Raw genomic sequence first — 21,184 nt, 5'->3', positions numbered from 1 at the left:
CTTGATAGTAAGAGAGAAAGAGAGCGAGCGAACGATCAGGTTGGTGCAAGCTAGGGAAGCGTCAGGGAGAAGCAGAAGCAGACTTCCCGCTGAGCAGGGAACCCAATGCAGGGCTTGATCCCAGGACGCTGGGATCATGATCTGACCGAAGGCAGACATTTAAAACCAACTGAGCCACTCACTTACCCATTTCTTTTGCTTTCAAGGGGCATCCAGACCACTGCCTATCCTATGCTAGGATTTAGTACATTTTGTTAAAATAATTGACAATATTGAACATACTGACTTTTTTTTTGTCATAGTGCTCACAGAAGCAGGGTGAACAGCAAGCAGAGGGAGAAGCAAGCTCCCCACTGAGCAGGGAGCCCAGTGCATTACTTGATTCTAGAATCCTGGGATCATGTTCTGAGTGGAAGGCAGATGCTTAACTGACTGAGCCACCCAGGCACCGTCCCCCCAACTTGTTTTTTTTCTTTTAGGTTTTTTTTTTTTTTATTAGAGCAAGCTGACTGTTTTAACTCTGTAAATTGAAGTCTGCAGGTTCAAACAAAGAAGAAAAAGGGAAGAAGGGGAAGAAGGGAAAAACAAAGGATGAACCTGTGAAGAAACAGCCCCAGAAACCTAGAGGTGGACCAAGGGCTTCAGACAGCATAAAGAAAGAAACTCCATCCCTTGACGTTGCAACTCATGAGTTACAAGACTTGACCATAGATGATCCACATGATGATAAGGTAGGGCCACCACACATATGGATATGGGCTTTCACTCCATTAATTCACTAACCACTTCAGGGTTCCCAAGACACAAGGCTTACGTAAGTGCTAAAACCAGGACAAGTGGGAGCCTTATTCTTAATGGAAAGTCATCTTAGAAATATAACCTAAGACTAAATTTCCAAGATGTAAGTATAAAAATGGTCATGTTCATATGATAAAAAGTTTTTTACCTTTAGAAAATTTTATGGAGAGGCTTTATCTGATTCTAGTGGGAACTTAGTTACAATAAGACAAATAATTTGGATTGTCTTGAAGATGAGTAGAAAGTAAATTTGCACTACTCTAGATTTTTCTATAGGAAAAATGCTGTATTATCTTATATAGTGTTCAGTGCCTGTACAGCTCAAGTTCCCTAGTGGAAAAACCAGCGAAAAGTGAACATTTATCCAGTTAAGAGGGTTGCCTGATCATTCTATCAACTGAACACAACAAGCCCAGCTTTAAGTGTATCTTGAAATCCTGAGCAAAGGATTTATTGCGTTATACAATTGAAAAAAAAAGTGGTTTCACTGAAATTTGTATTAATAGCAGTTAAAAATTTGGTTAGAATCGTGTGCTCTGTTCAGTGCAGATAATGCTTATAGGGATTCTTAATGTACTACTATTTTCTTCTTGCCCTGAACAGTGTTACTGTTTTATAATGTGACAACTCATTTTGATCCTCAGATTTTTATACTATTCTCATATTTGTAATTTATTCTCTAAACTGAAGACTCCTAAATATTGAGGTGTTATGAATTATACATGAGAAATCTGGAGATAATCTAAGAAGAGCAAATGAAAGTAAGCTTACCTTAATATGTGAAAAATTTATCTTAGAACTAATGAACGGAGCATAAAAAATAAAAGTTCTGTTCACCAGGATTCTCCATTTTCCTTTGGCAGACATCAAATTTAGTTGTCATTGTAATTTATCACTTTAACATTGAAAATTGTCATTTTATTTATTTTTTTTTTTTTTAAAGATTTTATTTATTCATTTTACAGAGAGAGATCACAAGTAGACTGAGAGGCAGGCAGAGAGAGAGAGAGGGAAGCAGGCTCCCTGCTGAGCAGAGAGCCCGATGCGGGACTCGATCCCAGGACCCCGAGATCATGACCCAAGCCGAAGGCAGCAGCTCAACCCACTGAGCCACCCAGGCGCCCCGAAAATTGTCATTTTAAATTTAATTTCCCTATTTTAGCATGCACCCCCATGTGAAAGTCTTTTTTTTTTTTAAGCTTACAGAGAACAGTGTTTTTTCTCCTTGAATGGCTTTACTCTCTGAAATAGATGTACAACAGAGTTTTGGGACACTGAAGAACTCAGGCTTGGGATCCATAACCTATTGTTTAGATGGGATAGTCTTGTTATATTACTGTTTTTTTCTCCTCATAATCATGTGAAATTTCAATTTAAGTTATAGCTGACTTTTAACATTTTGTTTGGAACAGGAAGAGCAAGATCTGGATCCACAGGGTAATGAGGTATGATTTTTGTGTTGGGGTTCCTGTTATGACACTCAGACTACAGTCTAGTTCCCAGAATATGTGATACACAATTTCTAACTAGTTAAAACTTCTAAGGCTAAGACAAGGTTATAGGCTCTGGAGTCCAGCATTCTGGGGTTGAAGCCCAACGTTGCTACATGTAACTGCAACCTTGAAGCATTATTTTTTGTTCTTCTGTTTCCTCATCTGAAGCATGGGGATGATTGGTCCCTACCAGGAGAGTGTTTGGAGAATATACATAAAGCATTTAGAAAAATCCATGGCACACAGTAAACACTACTTCAGCACCAAACATCTTGTCCAAGTTTTATTCATGTTGCTAAATAAATATGGTTAATCTTGTAGGCAGGCAGCCCACAAAATGGCAACTCTAAGAAGCCTGTAAGAATAGGCAAAAGTTGTTTTGGTGGGGGAGGGGTAATGGCTAGAAAATCCCCCCAGTCAAGAACTGGTGGTGTAGCCAAAGTATCAGTCCCGTTTCCAGGCAATGGATTTAAATCTATTTGTAGTCATTATTATACATCATTTTAATCCATAGTAGTTTTCTGCAACAGATAACATCCAGCAAGTTTTTTCTCCCTTAAATGTATTTACAAATTTACGGGTATTATTTTTGAAAATCATTCTTCTCATTTCTCATTATGCTAGACAAAAATTTTAGTAGTAAAGAATATAAACACCATTGGCCTTAAATTCTTTGGACCTAGAAATAGAAAGCAGAGCTTAAGACTTAAGTCTATCAGAAAAAAATAAAAATATATTGAGATATTGGACTTTTCCTTCTTTAGGACTGGTTAAGAATTTTATAATTGTTTTTGTTTTCCCTTTTTAGGAAAATCTCTTTGACTCTTTGACTGGACAGCCACATCCTGAAGATGTATTACTGTTTGCCATTCCAATATGTGCCCCTTACACCACCATGACAAACTATAAGTAAGTGATCTATAGTTTACTCAAAACTATTGACACAACAGTGACTTATGAATGGTTTTGTAATCTCTGTTCAGTAACACACATAATTCCTTTTTAAAGATACAAAGTGAAACTTACTCCTGGAGTTCAGAAAAAGGGAAAAGGTATTTAAAAATTTTTTTGAATTACGATTTTGAACATGTTTTCACAAAACAGAAAGAGATTACTCTGTCTTCTACTTACAGCTGCAAAAACAGCCTTGAATAATTTCATGCATTCCAAAGAAGCAACAGCAAGAGAAAAAGACTTATTTCGCAGCGTAAAGGTAAAGTATTCCTCCTGAAGTCTGGAGATCGGTGGTGCAGATACAAATGTTAGCAGTTATAGTTTCCTACTTTCCGTTGTTTATTCAGTAGACGCAAGCAGCAGTTATTGTTTTGGTATACAATGTCTTACTAGAAGCAGTGTAAAGTAAAATCATTTCAGTTGAAAATTTTCGAAATGCCTTTCTTTTGACAGCAGAGAACACATAACTGTCATAAAAGAAATCTGACCACCATATAGAATATGAAGATATTCAGCAATTCTCTTTTTTTAGGACACGGATTTATCAAGAAACATTCCTGGCAAAGTCAAAGTGTCTGCACCTAATCTTCTGAATGTAAAAAGGAAATAGCTGAAATGAAATCCTAAAATATTTGAGAAGAGCCAATTTTATAGCCTTTTGGAAGTTCACAGATGAAAACACCGTGCAACAAGACTTCCGCATTTAAAACAAATGAACTAAATATTGCCTTGCTATATTCACCAAAAGGACTTTGGGGTTTTTTTTTTCCAGTTTTTTAGAGAGGAAACACTATGATAGGATTTCCTAAAATATTTGTGGACAGTTAAATGCTAATTGTATATATCTGTAGTTATCCTACAGGTTCTTGAAATTTGGGAGGTTAATACTAAGTTTTCATTTCATGTTATAAAGAAGTCAAGTGAAGTGGCTCAGTTGCTTAGACTATTGACTTATTAGTCTGCCATATAGAACATCTAATACATCTTTTCCGCACAGGCCAGTCACAAGATTTTTTTTGTTTTGTGTTTTTCTGGTGGTATGGTGTCGGGGGGTTAAATATTTAGGATTAAGTCTTGGAAACCTTCTGCCTTTACTTATCCTTGTCAAAAAATATATTAGACCATATTTAAAATACACATAACGCCTAGAAAAAATTGGCATTGTTCATTTCCATGCATTTACATAATTTCAGTTTTCATCCTGATTTCTTTCTCGTACTCTCAGTTTTATACCAATTTATTTTCTACCTCTAGTAATTATCAGCATGTTACAGATTATCTTAACCTATGATATCATAAGTGCACTTTTAGGCTTATCACTAAAGACTCCTGACCCAGCTCCTCTTATCTCCTAACAGAAGAGAGAACTAAGTCCTATATCATTCCCATTCTTTGATGAGCTAAAAAACTGTTAATTATTAAATGATTAGACAATAGCTACCTACAGTCAATATGACCACTGGCCCCACCCCTATACCAAAGCATTAATAAGGTCAAGTACTAAACAGCTGTTGGACCTTCCAGAATTTCTTTAACCAGCTTAGTCCTGTTGGGAATATTTCTTCATTTGAAATTAATGTTAAAAAAAAAAAAAACCAAACCTTTGTAATTATATAGCCTAGTATTGTAAGTACCAAGACTACTCTTGCCATTAAAGAAAAATACTAATTTTAAAAAATAACATCACCATTTTGATAGTGGTAATAATAATTAGTATCATGTTTCTATAGCTATATATCCTGAAGTTACCAAAAAGTAAGTATAACAACCATTCCTTGGGGTAAAAAGCCCAAGTATTAATTTTCTTTTGCTTTAACAGAAGACAGTTACTGGTGTTAAATACATTTATTGTAAACTTTAGACACAAAAATAGGTTCTCTAGGCCATTCACATGCACATTAAAACCAAAAAGCTGCAAACTACAACAATGCATATAATTATACAAATGATGCCACTCTTTGATGTTTACAGAATTGCTGTCCATGCAAGGGGATCAGAGGCATGATCTATGAAGCCTTTAAGATCCAGAAGTGTTGTTACTACCAAACCTCTGATTAACACTGTGAAGTAAGTGTTTTGGAAGGCAGTTCCATGAGTTGGCTAACATTTCCTTAAAGCAAATGACTGCTTCTAAGCTTAGCCTGAAAGGGGACAAGAAAAAAATAATTTGAAAACTTAAGAAAAAACAGCATGCCCCTCTCCCCCAGAAAAAACACTTTAAAGATTTTCGCAGGAACTGGTTAATTATATCATTGAAAGCTTGTTATTGCCCTTAATCTATAAACCTGGTTTTTCAAAAGCACAATTTAAAATGAAGTACGAAGTAAGAAGTTACTCACCTTACAAGAGATTTTGGTTGAACTGAAAATATAAGTATTTCATTACTGTGTGCCTGAAAAATAGAAAGAAAACATATAAAACTAAGTACTCCACAAGTAAGTTTCAGAAATATTATAAAGTGTCCTTTTAACTAGGGTAGTATACTTACAGCTCTGTGATGGACAAGAAGGTTATTGGCGCATCCACCAAAAACAATTACTTCTCCTTCGTCACTGGCACAAGCTGTATGCCATAACCTGTATTTAAAACAAAAGCTTGAGTTTGAAGTTACCCAAACACCAAAATGACAATTTATACTACAGAAGAGAATGATGAAATAAAGACTAGAGATCTTTAATACAGACCAGAAACATGGTGAGAAGCAATTATCTTAAGCAGCAAACGCCAGGGGAAAAAACCAATTAATGTCTGTTTTATCTGATGTTATCATTTTATCTCTCTGGTCCAGTCCTAATTTATGCAATGAGAGGTTTGAACTGAATGATCTGTTCTCTAGGTCTTTGTTAGCAATAAAAATCTTACGGGAGATGTGTGGTATATGCCCTCTCGATCTTTTCACAGCAGGGCCAGTCGACCTTACACAAAACATCTGAAGAATGCAGAGTCTGCCTGAGATACTCCCAAGAATCAGGCCTGGTAATTCTATGGAAAAATTTTTTGTGCCAAATGAAGCCTTTGTACATAAGTGTACTTAAATTAGAGGCTTGGGGGGAAAATGCAGGCTGACCTACTTAAATGTGCTTTGAATACCAGTTGTGACTAGATCATATCCTCTGGCAATTCTTTGTAACAATTCTGACATTAACAGAAAGAACTCTTCTTTTGGGGTGATTTGACTTAATATTTGTTAGTGCTACTGCAAATCTGATGGAAGTTTTTTCCCACTGACATTGTTCAAGGTTCTGGAATTCTTTTCTTTCCAGTTACTTTTCTTAAATGGCAATCATAGAAACAGTTGAATTTACTTGAGAAAAGAGCTTGACTATAAATTTTAGCTACATCAATTTTATGAAAAAAGCAGCAGCAAAAGTCAAAGTCCAGCTCTGTTTTTTATGCATAGTGACAGAAGAGAAAGTATTCGATAGTAGGATAACAGTGTTGTTTTTTTTTTTCTTTCAAGAGGTATGATGTGAACCTTAGTGAGTGCTAGGATTTTTATAAGAACGAGGGATTTAATGCAGCCATAATTTCCTCTCTCATTACCAGTCTTGTACATCTTTATCGACCTCAAGTATTCAGTATAAGAATTACTTTTTAAATAGTTCATACCTTGGTTTTTCAGTATAGGGATGATTAAACTGTATCCATTCATTTTTACTGATGCAGTAAGTCCAGGCATCACCTGATGAAAGCAAAGAGAGAACAGCCATGAAGTATGTTATTTTGTCAATAGGACACTGGTAATTAAAGGGCACAGCTTTAGCAAGAAACGTAATAAATCAGATTGTGAGTACAAACAGGAAGTATATATCCTTTATTTTTTCCCCCTCTGCAATTAACCAAATAGGCCAGCCCTTTGCCTGTTACAATCCTTCAGTAGGGCTTTTAAGTGTTGCACTGGACAGAATCGATTGATGTCCTAATATAAAAACAATTACAGGTTTGTTATAGAATCAAAATTAATAGCAAACCTTCCAACCAACCCTATAGCCCTCTGATACATCTAAAATAAACTAATCTCTCTAGCTATTCACAGATCACATATGAATGATATTTAATGATTTCTTGTATTTTTAAAAGACTTACTTAGTGGCTGTTTATCAGTGGTAAATCCTCCAAAAAGAAAGAGATGATCTGAAGAAACTGGTGTTAGTGAGTGCCAAGATCGGCCCACTGGGCATATGCCTTGTGGAATTCTGAAAACAGCAGCTAAGTTATAATCTGTGTTTAAAAGCAGCCATTTAATAGAAATACTGAAGAAGTTTTCTTTTAAAGCTTATATAGAATTATGAAAAAAAGACTTGAAATTTAAAAAACCTCTTGGTATTAATAGCTACATGCTTTGGAATTAACTATGTTCTTAGAAGATAAAGTCAACTTCAGACTTATCAACAATGAGCATATGCTGTGTGCCAGGTACAGTATGGGAATGGGAAATTAAAAAAAATTCCTTTAAGGATCTAGTCATCATGTTTAAGTTTTCCGTTACAGAAAATTTAAGGAAATACATTATATACTGATAACAGAAGAAAAATTAAATATCTTAAAAATAATTATCTAAAGTGATACATACAATTCGTTCCACTCCCACGTATCCAGATTAAGATAGTGAAGATCATTCATTCTAGCGTCCTGAAAAAGGATAATTAAGTAACTATCATTTTGAATGACTTAAAAACAATCCTTGAAACTATTCCTACACTTACTCGATATCTGCCTCCAAACACAAAGCCTTTGTTTCCAACAGTTGCACAGGCGTGGGCAGCACGAGGTGAAGGTGCTTTACCCTATAAAAATCAAAAGAAATTTTTAAAAATAAGTACAAGTCTTCTCTGGATATGGGATGAGGATATGCAAGACACCTGGGCTTTCAAGCTAAGGTGCACGTGTCTGTACTACAGCTTCGAACTGTAATTCTGCATTTGAGTCTATTACTGAATGCGCTAGCTAACAGAACACTTATTTCTATCTTTTAAAATTAAAGGTAGCATATTATATGACACCTGTGTCAGATGAAAAAGAAATCTAGTATTTTGAGTAACTTAATTACAGTCTAGTGCTAGGTCATTTATCTAGTTACAAACAATACCCCTTAACATCTATTAGATAATGGATACTGGGTTAGTTTATATATTCCCTAAACTTTTCTGAGGTGTGGACTCCTCCTTGGAGAAAAATGAAAGCAGTGGACCTTCTCCAGGAAAACAGGAATGAACTGTCCATTTTTGCCACCTCCCAACCCTTTCTCCTCCAAGAACCCTTGCTTTAATAATTCATTATTCTTCAGTAACTCACAGTAGTGATAGGCTGACTCCAGATAAATGTTTCAGTGTCTAAAATATGTACATGATCATTCCATCCTCTTGGGTGGCTTGAATTCTACAGAAAATGAATAAGAATCTGAGTTATTTTACAAATGTTTATAAAATTATATAGCTTTGTCTGGTTTATGAATAAGGCAAAATGAGTAAGACTAGCAGACATACATTATTTCAACATACCAAGAAGGCCATATCCAAAGACAAAACTTCACTTACCCAAAAAGATGTTTCATCAAATTCAAAAGTTCCCAAAACTTTATCTTCAGGTAAATATCCATAACCTCCAAAAAATATTAACCTGTTTGATAGAAAGCCAAGACACTAAAAATTCATCCACAGGTTAGGAAGATTCAAGAAGTTTTTCTTTTGTCATGCTACTGAAGAGGCACACTTACATATATAAAACACTTACTCACATAATAGTGGCTACTAGGGCTGATTACGTCTTAGGTGCTATGTTAAGCACTTTGGTGTATTAATTCACTTAACCCTCATATGGGCCCTAGAAGGTATGTTCTAAGGTTACAGTGGTTATTGTCTAAGGATACTTGAATGGCAAACCATTTTGCACATAAAAACTCAAACCTATGGGGCTGCTAACTCACTTGTTTTTATATACCCAGACGCCAAGTTTGTCCTTTGATGATGGAGGAATTCCTTGGCAATCAATCCTTTCCCACTGTAATACTCTGTCAGTAGACCTTGAATCCAGCATGTAGAACTGTTAGAAGCAATGATTTCAGTTAGATTTGGTTATGCGCAAGAAATTCAACTTGGCATTTAATTTTATTGTGATTTAACAATAACAGGAATGTCATCAATTCAGTTCTCCTAAAAGTGTGACTATAGACTGTTACAGGTCTGAGTCTACATAAGGAGCTTATGCCAGAATGTAAATTACCTAAGTCACCAGGACCCTGTTTAGCTCATTTTTTCTGCCAGTAGCCTCATGGATTTGTATTCTGTGCCTTATTACATAGGTACTTTGAGTCATACTGATCTAATTTATGGGTATGAAGATGGTATTACCAAAAAATTTCAACTCAGCACTTTCACCTTCAATTTGAATTTAACAAACACATCATGTAAGTGCCTACTTAATCCTTTAAGATTTATCCTTAGCTGCTACAGTTAAGTATTGGTCTTTCTTTCAGAGGGTTCCCATCCAGGCACTTGAATAAATGATCATTGTGTGTGTGTGTGTGTGTGTGTGTGTGTGTGTATCCCCAGCTTCTTGATACATTAACTACTCCCATTTTTCTGTCCAGCTCTAAAGCCACAGCTTGTTTCCCAAGCTGCTTCAGGTTGTGTCAAAGTTACCTTTCTCTGCCTTGGTCCTGAAAAACACATGGTTCTGCTATAGCCTACGGGTGCGCCTCACAAAATCTTCGAGGCACAGAACCCTTTCTGCAAACAAAATCTTCAGCAAGGGCCTCACTGAAGTGAAGCTACACTTTTTAAAATGCAGTCGGGAAGGGTGGTCTGGAGCCTGCCCGACACCAGTATGCTTGCCCCACAAGTGTCCCAAGACCTGTCAAGGTAATCTGTAGAGCACCTAGGAGTACACTTTACAACTATGTCAGCTGAATGTTCCAACCACACCAAACCACCTGGCATTTCCATGAACAAGACATACTGCTTATACCTCTGCCTCTTTGACATCTGTATCTTGGCTACCCCCTCCAGTTATGATTCAGTTCAACCCTCCTGGGTGAAGATTTTCCTTATTCTGTTCCTCCATCCTGCCAAACACAGTGTCAAGGTTTCTTTTTCAGATTTAACAATATTTACTGAGCTATTACACTGTGAGCCAGGCTCTGTCTATCTCCTTATATGCTACTGAAATCATCTATTTCTTGTATGTGTCCCTTTTAGAATGTGAGTTCCTAGGGTGGGGACTGTATCATTCATCTCTGTGTCTCCAGTATCTAACCGAGTGCTCAGAGTATAAGGTGATAAGTTGCTAAATAAATTTATGAGTCTCCCTAAATCATACGCACCTTTCTGACTGACATTTGTGTCTTACTGGCTTGAGAGAACAACTATTATCTTTTTCCTATTTGGAAAAAAACACCAACAAAGTCTGAACAATAGTATTTTATGGTGCCATATTAGAGGAATGTTCTGGTCTGCTATTTTTTACCCTGCCCCTCATGACTGCATCTCATTTTCAACTGGTTTATTAATACTCTTCTAATACCCGAGGGTTCTCCAGAGAGCACAAACAAAACCACTTAGGAAATCACTGCAAATAAGTATCAACCAAAGTTGATTTTACCAAAGGCCTAGAAAAATACCAAAGGTACCAAAAGGTACACAAAAATACTAAAATGCACATTCATACCATTATCACATACATGTATTAAGCTGGGACAGGATTAAGTGTGGGCTAACCTTAGAAATCTCAAGTTGTCTGAGAGTAAAAGAGTAAAATTGCCTTAAACCATAATCCTTAGAAACACTAACCTTATTCGTATTGCCTCTTGAATGGTGTCCTCCAAACAAGTAGAGCACCCTGTCTACGCACACAGCACAGCTTCCTGACATGGAAGGAGGAACATCTCCCTCCGTGTTAATTTTTTTCCTGAGGGCAGAAAAAACAATGTGAACGTTTTGCAAAAGGAAAGAAATGCAAGAGTTACTCATTTCTCTTCTATCCCCACCACAAAGGGGAAAAATAAAATAGGCTGGCCAACTAGATGACACCCAGGGTCTCTTGTAGCTCTAAATTTAATCCTGAAGTTCTTCCTCCTCACCGGCCCTCCAGGCAACGCCAGCTGCTGCTACGCCTGGGCCGCCTGGGCCGCTGCTGCTACACAAGGGCTGCGGGAGCTAAGGAACATAGTGGCTCAAACTAAATTCTTTATTGACTTAACCAGTGGCTCTTTTGTTTTCGATTTTGAGGGAGCCAGGAACCCCAAAGGAAAACTTCATCCCACTCCTGGCCGATTAATTCAAGTTATGTTTTATTCAGTCACCTTTTAGCCATTCAAATGACTAGACCTTATGTAAAATTACAGGCAGTTAGTACTTACTGTAGGCCAGGCACTCCTCTGAGTGCTTTGCATGCCTTAAATCATTCTCAACCTAAAAATGAATCTGTATCAAAAAGTCCTAAGAAATCTAGGATTCAGAATATTAACAGAATGGTTAAGGTCTTCTCATTTTATCACTTTATGCTAAGCTTTAAATTTTGGTAGGGTTATTTTTACAAATCCTTTATGGGGCTGAATGTTTTAAGAAGTTTGTAGAACTCCCCTCTTAAGGAATACTATTATAAATTTCCAATTCTCCTTAAAAAAAAAAAAAAAAACCAAACAGCTCACATCAACACTGATTTGCTAGGTACAGAAATAATCTTGCCTTTTTAGTTGAACTCTTAAATCAGGCGGGACCACTACTCTCCTAGTTCTGTGATCTAGAATATGCAAAATATGTAAAGGGCACAGAGTTCTTAACAGAGCAAACCATGGAGAAGACTACTTTATAAATCCCCAAACATGGCTGACCCAGCATTTTAAGAACCACGTTAATTCTGCCAAGAACATACTCTTGAGTACCACTGTTAGGAGACTGGCAAAAGATCTTTTCAGAATGGTTTGTTTTTTGTTTTTTAAGTATTAAAGATACCTGCATTGAAATTTTAATGTTAGGGCTCATTAGAATACCACCTTTATTTCTAGCAGATAAAATCTAGAAATCCTTTTCTCATTTACCATATAACAGAAGATATAACATCTTGAAAAAAAATATATGGAACTTTTACCGTATATCCGTTCCAGGACCTGAAGCCTCTACTTCTTTAATATTACAAGGATACTTTATAGAGCTCTGAACAGAAGTGTCTTCCAAAGTCATGAAAGTACCAAATTACTGAACTACTGAAGAACTGCTAATGTATCGAAGCTTAGCAGCTAAGCTGAACTAGCAGAACACTGTTTTTAGAACAGTTTTGTATCTTTAAATAAGATCTTTTTACTCTAATAGAATGGGCTTTACAGAGGTTTTTTTTGTTGGTTGTTTTTTTTTTTTTTAAGATTTTATTTATTTGCCAGAGATAGAGAGTACACACAAGCAGGCAGAGAGGCAGGCAGAGGCAGCGAGAGAAGCAGGCTCCCCGCAGAGCAAGGAGCCCGATGTGGGACTCGATCCCAGGACCTTGGAATCATGACCTGAGCCGAAGGCAGCGGCTTAACCAACTGAGCCACCCAGGCGTCCCTGTTGGTTTTTTTTAAGGTTTATTTTATTTTTTAAAGATTTTATTTATTTGTCAGAGAGAGGGAGCGAGAGCGAGCACAGGCAGACAGAATGGCAGACAGAGACAGAGGGAGAAGCAGGCTCCCTGCCGAGCAAGGAGCCCGATGTGGGACTCGAACCCAGGACGCTGATATCATGACCTGAGCCGAAGGCAGCTACTTAACCAACTGAGCCACCCAGGCGTCCCTTAAGGTTTATTTTATTGAGAGAGAGGGGAGAGGGAGAGAATGTCCAAGCAGATTCCCTGCTGAACATAGAGCTTAAGTTGGGGCTCAATCTCACAACCCTGAGATCATGACCTGAGCCAAAACCAAGAGTCAGACACTTAACTGACAAGAGCCACCCAGACACCCCTAGAGTTTCTTTTTTTTTTTTTTTTTTTTTTTTAAGATTTTATTTATTTATTTGACAGACAGATCACAAGTAGGCAGAGAGGCAGGCAGAGAGAGAGAGGAGGAAGCAGGCTCCCTGCTGAGCAGAGCGCCTGTTGCGGGGCTCGATCCCAGGTCCTGGGACCATGACCTGAGCCGAAGGCAGAGACTTTAACCCACTGAGCCACCCAGGCGCCCCTAGAGTTTCTTTTTACTTGCAATCTTATTTGAACTTTTTAGTCTCCCTCATAATATCCACAGTTACCATCTTCCGGTCTCCATGTTGTAGATCCATAGTTCTTCTCTAGGCAGATAAAAGTCATATAGTCCTCTGACTTGATTACTCTAAGAATAAAAAAATAGCAAATATAAAAAATAATTGGTATTCTAAAGAGGCACTATTATGTACTTTTCATATCTATCTTGAGATATTAATGAGAGTTATGAGAAGTTAAATAGGTCTTACAATTCGATTCCATCAAATGGACAACCATCCCTACCTCATGCCACATACTCAAGGTAATATGGACAACCCAACCCTGAGTTCAAGCTTTTGATAGAGCAGTTGCGATAACGCAGACAGTTGAGAGATCTCTGGGAAATCTCCAAGGCCACTTCATGCTGAACAGACAACGCTCCAACTTTCAGCTGCATGTCTTTAGGAGAGGTTGCCTGTGCCGTACCTTGCATGCTACAAACTCGTCTACTGGGTAAGTGCCTGACCCACTAATGCACCACGTCACTTTCTAGCCATTTTCTCCTTGCATCCATTTGTTCTCTACCAAGAAACGGGGCAGAACTGCACATGTGCAATTAAGTCCATATGCAAAATTTTAAGTTCCTTCTTCTGCTCCAGTTCCCTTCAGGCAATAATTCTTAACAAAATGTTCTTACCGTATGTCAGAACTAGCTGAGCTCTTTCAGTAGATTACTTCATTTAATCCTCTCAACAACCCTCAAAAGCAGTTACTCCAAGAAAACAGGCTTTTTGGGTTTTTTCTTTAGAGAGGTAAGTAATTTGCCCAAAGTTACTTGTAAGTAACAGTGGAACCAGGATTCAACTCTCCTTTCCTTGAATTTGCAACTGCAATTGAGGTCCAATCTCCACAACCTTTGAAGCTCCCTGGTCACTTTTTGAACAATGTCAACATGTGCATGAACAATAGCAGTTCATGGAGAATGGGTGTCAGAGTCCAATAAGCTTGTATAGTAAGCAGTATACAGAAATCAAGGAGGTGGCCATGTAAATATTTTCTATTCCACCACTTACAAGTGAAGAGAAGGCTGGAAGCAAGATAGCAGACTGAGCGGGGACAGACCAGCCTCACCCGAAGAGGAGAACACACTACTGTCCAGGAAGCTAAGGTTTATTGCCTTCAAAACAATCTCCAAAGGCTTCTCAGGGTTCTAGCCAAAATACTGGGGACAACCCATTTTGGAACCACCTGCTGACTTCATTGATCATGCCTCCCTCCTGCTTAAGTCCTAGGCATCCAGGCCCTCAAAAATTCACCAAAAATCTTCCTGACCACCCCCCTAGTAGCCCCACTCCCCGAAGTCAAGTCCTATTCCCTCAACGCTAATTTCTACAAACAGAATTATGAATAAGTAGCTTAGACCAAAATGTGACTAAACAGGCTGACTTCTCCAACAGAATTATTTACAGTTTAATAAGTGTCTCTACATACCTGCCCCCCTTCCTCCTACCAAGTACCTGCCTCTAAACACACATATTCTTTGGACCCTAAGTTAAACACTGCAGATTAATTAGGACTGGCCAAAAAAAAAAAAAAAAAAATGCTCTTGTTAAACTAAATGAATTCATCAGGACAGCCATAGCAGCTTATTCCATCTGCCTTTTTTGACAGTTATCAGCTATGATCAGGTCAGCTGTGCCAGAAGTTTTATTTTACCAGAGTCAAAATAAATAATCAAAGGCACAGCTGTAGTGGACCAGATTTCAAGCATATGGGGGTGGGAAGATCAATTTTAAGACCAAAACGGACTAAAAAAAGAGTATTTTTGGTAGGAATGGATCAGAGCCACGCCAGTAGTAAATGCAATGAGCAAATTCTAGAACGCGGTTACTGGGAAGCTCTAACAGCAGAAAGGCAGAAGTAGTAGTGAACAAGGTTTAAATAGGAGACATCTGGGGAGGATTCCCCAGCCAGAGGCAGCAAGAAATGCAACTGGCTCTCAACTGGTAACCAATCCCATTGCTTATGATTAGGAGTAAAAGAACTGATTTGGTGGTTACACTTGTTGCTGGTTTTTGTTTTGTTTTGTTTTGGCGGAGCCCTTTCCGATACTTTTGACAAGGGTTTCTTCTGAAAAATGTTCAGCTGAAACCGAAAGGAAACCAGCCCTACAATGTTCACACAACAGGTGACGGCCATCTGCACAGGTGTAGCTCGGACTCCTGAGCAGAAGGGAAGGTGGAATTAGGCGATTCCTGCGGCCTTCGGGAATTCCAGGGAGTTTTCCCAGACCTGAGTTACCCCATAAGCGGGCAACAGAATCCGTGGGCCAAATGACCTCAGCTCCAGAGGGTGAAGTGCTCCCCAGCGGGCCAGATAAACGGTTACGGGTGACATCACACGTCACCTCTTACACTGGTCCCCCCCAACCTTTTAAAATAAAACACGCTCGGGGCCGTGCGCCACCCAATGCGCCCTCCCCCAAATAACGCTCCAACTTCCACCAGCGCCCGGGGGCCGGGCCCGGGGGCGGCGCGGGCTTTGGAAGCGGCGGGCTAGCGTGACAACAGCCCAGGCGCGTCGGGACGGGCTGGGGGACTGGCGAGGAGACCCCCGATCGCGCGAAAAATGCACGGACGGGCAGAGTCGCGTCGCGGGGGGCACCGGGCGGCCGCTCTGGCCTGCCCGCGGACCCGGACTCGGGGACCAGCCGAACGACGGCCGCCGCGGCCGCCCGCCCACTGACCTTGTAGCCGCCCCAGACGAACATGTGGCGCCCGTCGCCCACCGCTACGTGGCCGCTGCGCTCGGCCGGGCAGGCGAGCTCCATGGACTCGTAGCCCTCGTAGGCTGGCCCCGGCAAGTCATCCGCCCGCAGATCCTCGTTGCCATCAGCCATCTTGAGGCTGCACTTTTGTTCACCAACAATCCTCACACGCGCGAGGGGGGAAGAGACAAAGGAAAAAGAAGAAATGCACGGCGGCGAGAGGCGAGCAGAAGGCGGCGGCGAAAGGGACGGCGTCAAGGCCGCTCGCTGGCCGCCCGCTGGCCGCCCGCGCCCTCCCAGCCCTCCTCAGCGAGGAGAGCCTCTCCGCCGCCTGGGCTGCGCCGCGGGGTCGCGGGCCGGGGGCGGCGGCGGCGGCGGCGGCGGTGGGGTCCCGCCGGGAGCACGACGCAAAGAGGGTCCACTCGGGGCCAAGCCTAGCTTCCAGCCCGCCCGCCCCGCCTCCAGCTCGCCTCCCGCCGCCGCCGGCCCTTGTTTACGGTGCGGCCGGAACCGCCCGTTCCGCTGACGCCACCCGCCGGCCTCCGGAAGCGCGGCCGGCGCTCAGCGCCCCCAGCGCCGGGTCCTCCCGCCGCCGCCGCCGCCGCCGCCGCCGCTCGCTGGCCCGCTGCGGGCCGAGCTCCGAAGCGGTGTGTGACCGAGCTCCAGACACGCTCCGAGCCTCCTCTCACTGCGGGCGCGGCGAGGATGCGGAGAACTGTAGCCGCATTCTCGCAAAAAAAAAAAAAAAAAAAAAAAATCATATATATATACATATATATATATGTATGTATGTATATATATATGATTTTTAATATATGTATGTATATAAATATATGTATGTATATGTATTTTTATATATGTATATATGTTTTATATATGTATGTATGTATATATATGATTTTTTATATACATACATATGTATGTATGTATGTATATATATGATTTTTTTTTTTTAACCGAGAAGTCGTCATGTGATTGAGGAATGTTCTCAAAGGGCTTACAGTCCGAAAAGGGGTAGTGACATTGCTCAGTAAGTTTCTGGTCTCAGTTTCTCCAAAAGAAGAGTCCGTGCCCTGTTTTCTTGTGGCCACCACGCGTAGCGCGTGGCCCTCCCGTCTGCTGCCAGCTGGCTTGCTGGCGCGCGGGGGCGCCGGGGGCTCCCCATCCCCGCAGAGCGGTTCCTGGCATCTCCGCTCGCTGAGCTCTTCTGGCTCAGCAAAGATCTTAGTGCGGCATCCTTCACCCAGTTTGGAAATTGTCCTCAAAAAGTACATCAGGGGCGCCTGGTTGGCTTAGTCCTTAGGCATCTACTTTTGGCTCAGGTCATAATATCAGGGTCCTAGGATTAGCCCCACATCGGGCTCCTTGCCCTGCGAGAAGCCTGCTTCTCCCTTTCCCACTTCCCCGCTCGTGTTCCCTCTCTCGCTGTCAAAGTTAAAAAAAGAAAAAAATTACATCAAAAACCATTGCTGCCCAGCCCTTCAGGGAGGATGGCAAATCCTGTTTACACACAGTTACTGTTTTGTCTTACATTTTTGTAGGATACATTTAAATTAGGTAAAGAAAATGAAGAATTACTGTAACCGAAACTTGATTCTTCACCTGTCAGGGTTGGACCAAAATACATCTTAAATCCCCAGAGTCATGGTGCCTCTTTACTTGGATGTGTTTGGTAGGAGGAGTCTGCTTCATCCTGTCTTTTCCCCCCACTTTCACGCTGGGACCACTACTTGGGAGAAATACTTTGAACAATAACAGAGGCTTTCCTGACTCAAATATTCATAGCCTAAAACTCTTTCCCTAGTCACTGCCCGTATGATTACAATTTATCAAAATTTGTAGGATGAGTGAAAGCAATGCTTAGAGGCAAATTTATAGCACTGAATGCATATTTTAGAAAAGAAGAAAGATCTAAAACCAATCATCTTAAGTTTCCATTTTAGGAAACCAAAGAAGAGCAAATTAAATCCAAGTGGAAGAAAATAGTAAAAATTTAGAGCTATATCAGTAAAAATTAAGAAATAAGCAGAGAAGACGAAAAGCTGGTTCTTTGAAAAGATCAATAAAATCAATAAGCCACTTAGCCAGGCTAAGGAAAAAAAAGAGAAAAGATATAAATTACTAATATCTGATATGAAATAGGGGACAACACTGCAGCTCCCATGAACATTAAAAGGATAGTAAAGAGTTATCTTTGATAACCTAGATGAAATGGACCAAGTCCTTAAAAGACACAACCTGCCAAAACTCACATAAAACATAGACAATCTGAATAAGCCTAGGTCTATTAAAGAAATTGAATCAATAATAACCTACCAAAACTGAAAACAACAGGCCCACATGGGTTCACTGGTAAATTCTTATAAACATTTAAAGAACAGTTATCAATTTTCTACAATCTCTTTAATAAGTTAGAAGCAGAGAGAATACATTCCTAACCCATTTTGGGGCCAGCATTGCCCTAATATATTTTTTAAGGTTTTATTTATTTGACAGACAGCGAGAGAGGGAATATAAGCAGGGGGAAGTGGGAAAGGGAGAAGCAGGCTTCCCGCTCAGTAGGGACCCTGGGATCCATGACCTGAGCCACCCAGGTGCCCCACATTACCCTAATATTAAAACCAGACACAGACATCACAAGAAAAGAAAATGACAGGCAAATATTTCTCATGAACATAGATGCAAAAATATTTACCAAAATATTAGTAAATCAAATCCAAAAAATTAAAAAAGAATTATATGCCATGATCAAGTAAGCCTTATCCCCAATATGTAAAGCTATTCAACACTGAAAAAGCAGCTAATGGAATCCACCATATCAGTAAGCTAAAGAAAAAACAAATGATCCTATCAATGAGGCAAAAAATTATTTAACTCCTATTCAGGATAATAACTCTTGGCAAGAGGCGGCTGGGTGATTCAGTCGGTTGGGTGTCCGACTCAGTTTCAGCTCAGGTTATGGGCTCCCTGTTCTGTGTGGAGTCTGCTTGTCCCTCTCCCTCGGCTCCACTCCCAGTCTTGCTCTCCTCTCTCTCTAATAAATAAAAATAAAATCTTTACCAAAATTCTCAGCAAACTAGGAATAGAGAGGAACTTCCTCAACTTGAAAAAGAACAACTACAAAACCTACAGTTCCCATCATACTTAGTGGTGAGAAACTCAAAGTGTTCCTACTAAGATTGGAACAATGAAAGGATGCCTCCTCTCACAGCTACTTTCCAACACCACACTGGACTGTCCTCACTTGTAATTACCTGTGTAGGAAATCCTAAAAGAATTATTCTGGCACATCCAGACAATGGGATATCATTCACTGCTAAAAAGAAAGGAGCTATCTTTTCAAGCCCTGAAAACATACAGAGGAAATTTAAATGCTTATTGCTACTGAAAAACACCAACTTGGAAAGGCTACATACTGTATGATTCCAACTATATGACTGTGGAAAAGGCAAAACTATGGAGTAAAAAGATGTGGTTGCCAAGGGTTAGTGGGGAGGGAGAAATGAATGAACAGAGCACAGACCAATTTTAGGGCAGTGAAATGATTTTATATGCTACTATAATGGAAGCTACATGCTGTTACACATATGTCTAAACCCGTAGAATGTATATCACCAAGAGCGAACCCTAATATAAACTTTGGATTTCCAGTGTGTCTTAGCTTGGCTGCTATAACAAAGTATCACAGACTGGATGGTTTGAAAAACAGACATTTATTTCTCCTAGTTCTAGAGACTGGGAAGTCCAAGATCAATGTGCTGGCAGATTGGATTCTAGGTGGGGGTCCTCCTCCTGGCTCACAGATGGCTGCCTTCCCATTGCCTCCTCTTTGCCCCTTCTTAGAAAGACAATAACCCCATCATGGGATTACCCATGATTACCCATCCTTACCCTCACAACCTCATCTAATCCTATTTACCTCCTGAATACCCCACCTCCAAATACTACACTGACTGAGGATCAGAGTATCAACATATGAATTTGGGGGAAACACGAATATTCAGTCTGTAACAGGGTGATAGTAAATGTTCTTGCTGTTCCCACGCGCTGGACTGTGTGAAAACCTCATCGAACCGGAAATTCCCATACAATCACATGAATACACTGAAAAAAAAGTGTGTGCACGTCTGTTCACACACACACAAGATGGGCAGAGAGCATAACGCATCTTAAAACTGCTTTTCTTTTGAAATGCTCTGATGTCAAAAAATTTTAACTTGTCAGATAGTATATACTATCCTGAAAATTATTCTCTTAGTTTATACTATTTCTCTCATACACACATACAATATAAATAATGTATTAGTGAAAGCATTACTTTGTGCCCAGAGAGAAGGCACAAAGTTCTAAAGAATAATTTTATACTTCTGTCCATAGGCTAATCATTTTTTAAAGGTGTGTGCGCAAAGATACTATTTGGGAAAAAATGTACCCTAACTTTGATGTGTTATTGACTATATCATACTAAAGATGGTAATACTCAAAAGAATTATTCCTGACAATGGGAAGAATTTCCTGAGAATATCCATAATATAGATGGCCGGAAATCTTTTCCCTTGAGAACCAGATTAGAAACCTATTCTGTGAACCGTCTGAAAAAAAACAAACCCAAAAACCTCTCAACCCCTGCAGAGTTGTTTTTCAAACAGGGAGCCTGTGATGGGAGCTCAGAGAGGAAGTTAGGAGGTGTTGCTGTCTTGCTGCTGGGGAGATCAGCAGCACAAAAGTTGACAGTAAAGCATCAGCTGGAGAGAAGTGAGGAATTAACACTGCTTGGCTTTGAGACTTCAAAACAATTCTGGTTTAAGCCAACTTTTGGAGCTTGAAGGTAAAGATCAGAATGTTCTGCCCTTCCTACTAATGGGGCTCCTACCTCAGGACATACAAGTACTCAAAGCAGCAAAGTATATTAAGTCAAAAGTTTTGTGTGCCACAGATAATAGATTTCTGTTGAAGCTTAAGTGATAGTTTATTTTGAGGGACTAATCCAACTTTTAACCTTCTAAGTGCGGTCCACATACACAAC

The 21,184-nt window shown here is 40.0% G+C and overlaps 2 protein-coding genes across 2 annotated transcripts in view; one reads left to right on the top strand and one right to left on the bottom strand.

The window, feature by feature from the left end:
• Nucleotides 1-4,388, top strand: part of NEMF (nuclear export mediator factor) — a 51,376-nt gene extending 46,988 nt beyond the window's left edge. Inside the window, exons 28-33 of the mRNA XM_059373148.1 lie at nucleotides 534-731; nucleotides 2,211-2,243; nucleotides 3,100-3,200; nucleotides 3,300-3,343; nucleotides 3,425-3,504; nucleotides 3,778-4,388. Of these exons, the coding sequence (XP_059229131.1) occupies nucleotides 534-731; nucleotides 2,211-2,243; nucleotides 3,100-3,200; nucleotides 3,300-3,343; nucleotides 3,425-3,504; nucleotides 3,778-3,855 (534 nt within the window). The 3' untranslated portion in view covers nucleotides 3,856-4,388. The remainder of the gene's footprint in view (nucleotides 1-533; nucleotides 732-2,210; nucleotides 2,244-3,099; nucleotides 3,201-3,299; nucleotides 3,344-3,424; nucleotides 3,505-3,777) is intronic.
• Nucleotides 4,389-5,075: 687 nt separating this feature from the next.
• On the bottom strand, nucleotides 5,076-16,290 carry KLHDC2 (kelch domain containing 2). Its single transcript, XM_059373149.1, has 13 exons — nucleotides 16,138-16,290; nucleotides 13,460-13,539; nucleotides 11,033-11,150; nucleotides 9,172-9,287; nucleotides 8,783-8,864; nucleotides 8,541-8,624; nucleotides 7,952-8,032; nucleotides 7,819-7,877; nucleotides 7,332-7,441; nucleotides 6,855-6,927; nucleotides 5,734-5,821; nucleotides 5,585-5,637; nucleotides 5,076-5,386 (listed from the first exon to the last, which is right to left on the bottom strand). The coding sequence occupies exons 1-13, from the start codon at nucleotides 16,288-16,290 to the stop codon at nucleotides 5,263-5,265; spliced, it is 1,221 nt and encodes a 406-aa protein (XP_059229132.1). The 3' UTR covers nucleotides 5,076-5,262.
• Nucleotides 16,291-21,184: the final 4,894 nt, after the last annotated feature.

Source organism: Mustela nigripes, chromosome 13, assembly GCF_022355385.1.
Source record: "Mustela nigripes isolate SB6536 chromosome 13, MUSNIG.SB6536, whole genome shotgun sequence".
In the NCBI taxonomy this organism is placed as follows: domain Eukaryota; kingdom Metazoa; phylum Chordata; class Mammalia; order Carnivora; family Mustelidae; genus Mustela; species Mustela nigripes.
This window is presented reverse-complemented; position numbering and strand designations above follow the sequence as displayed.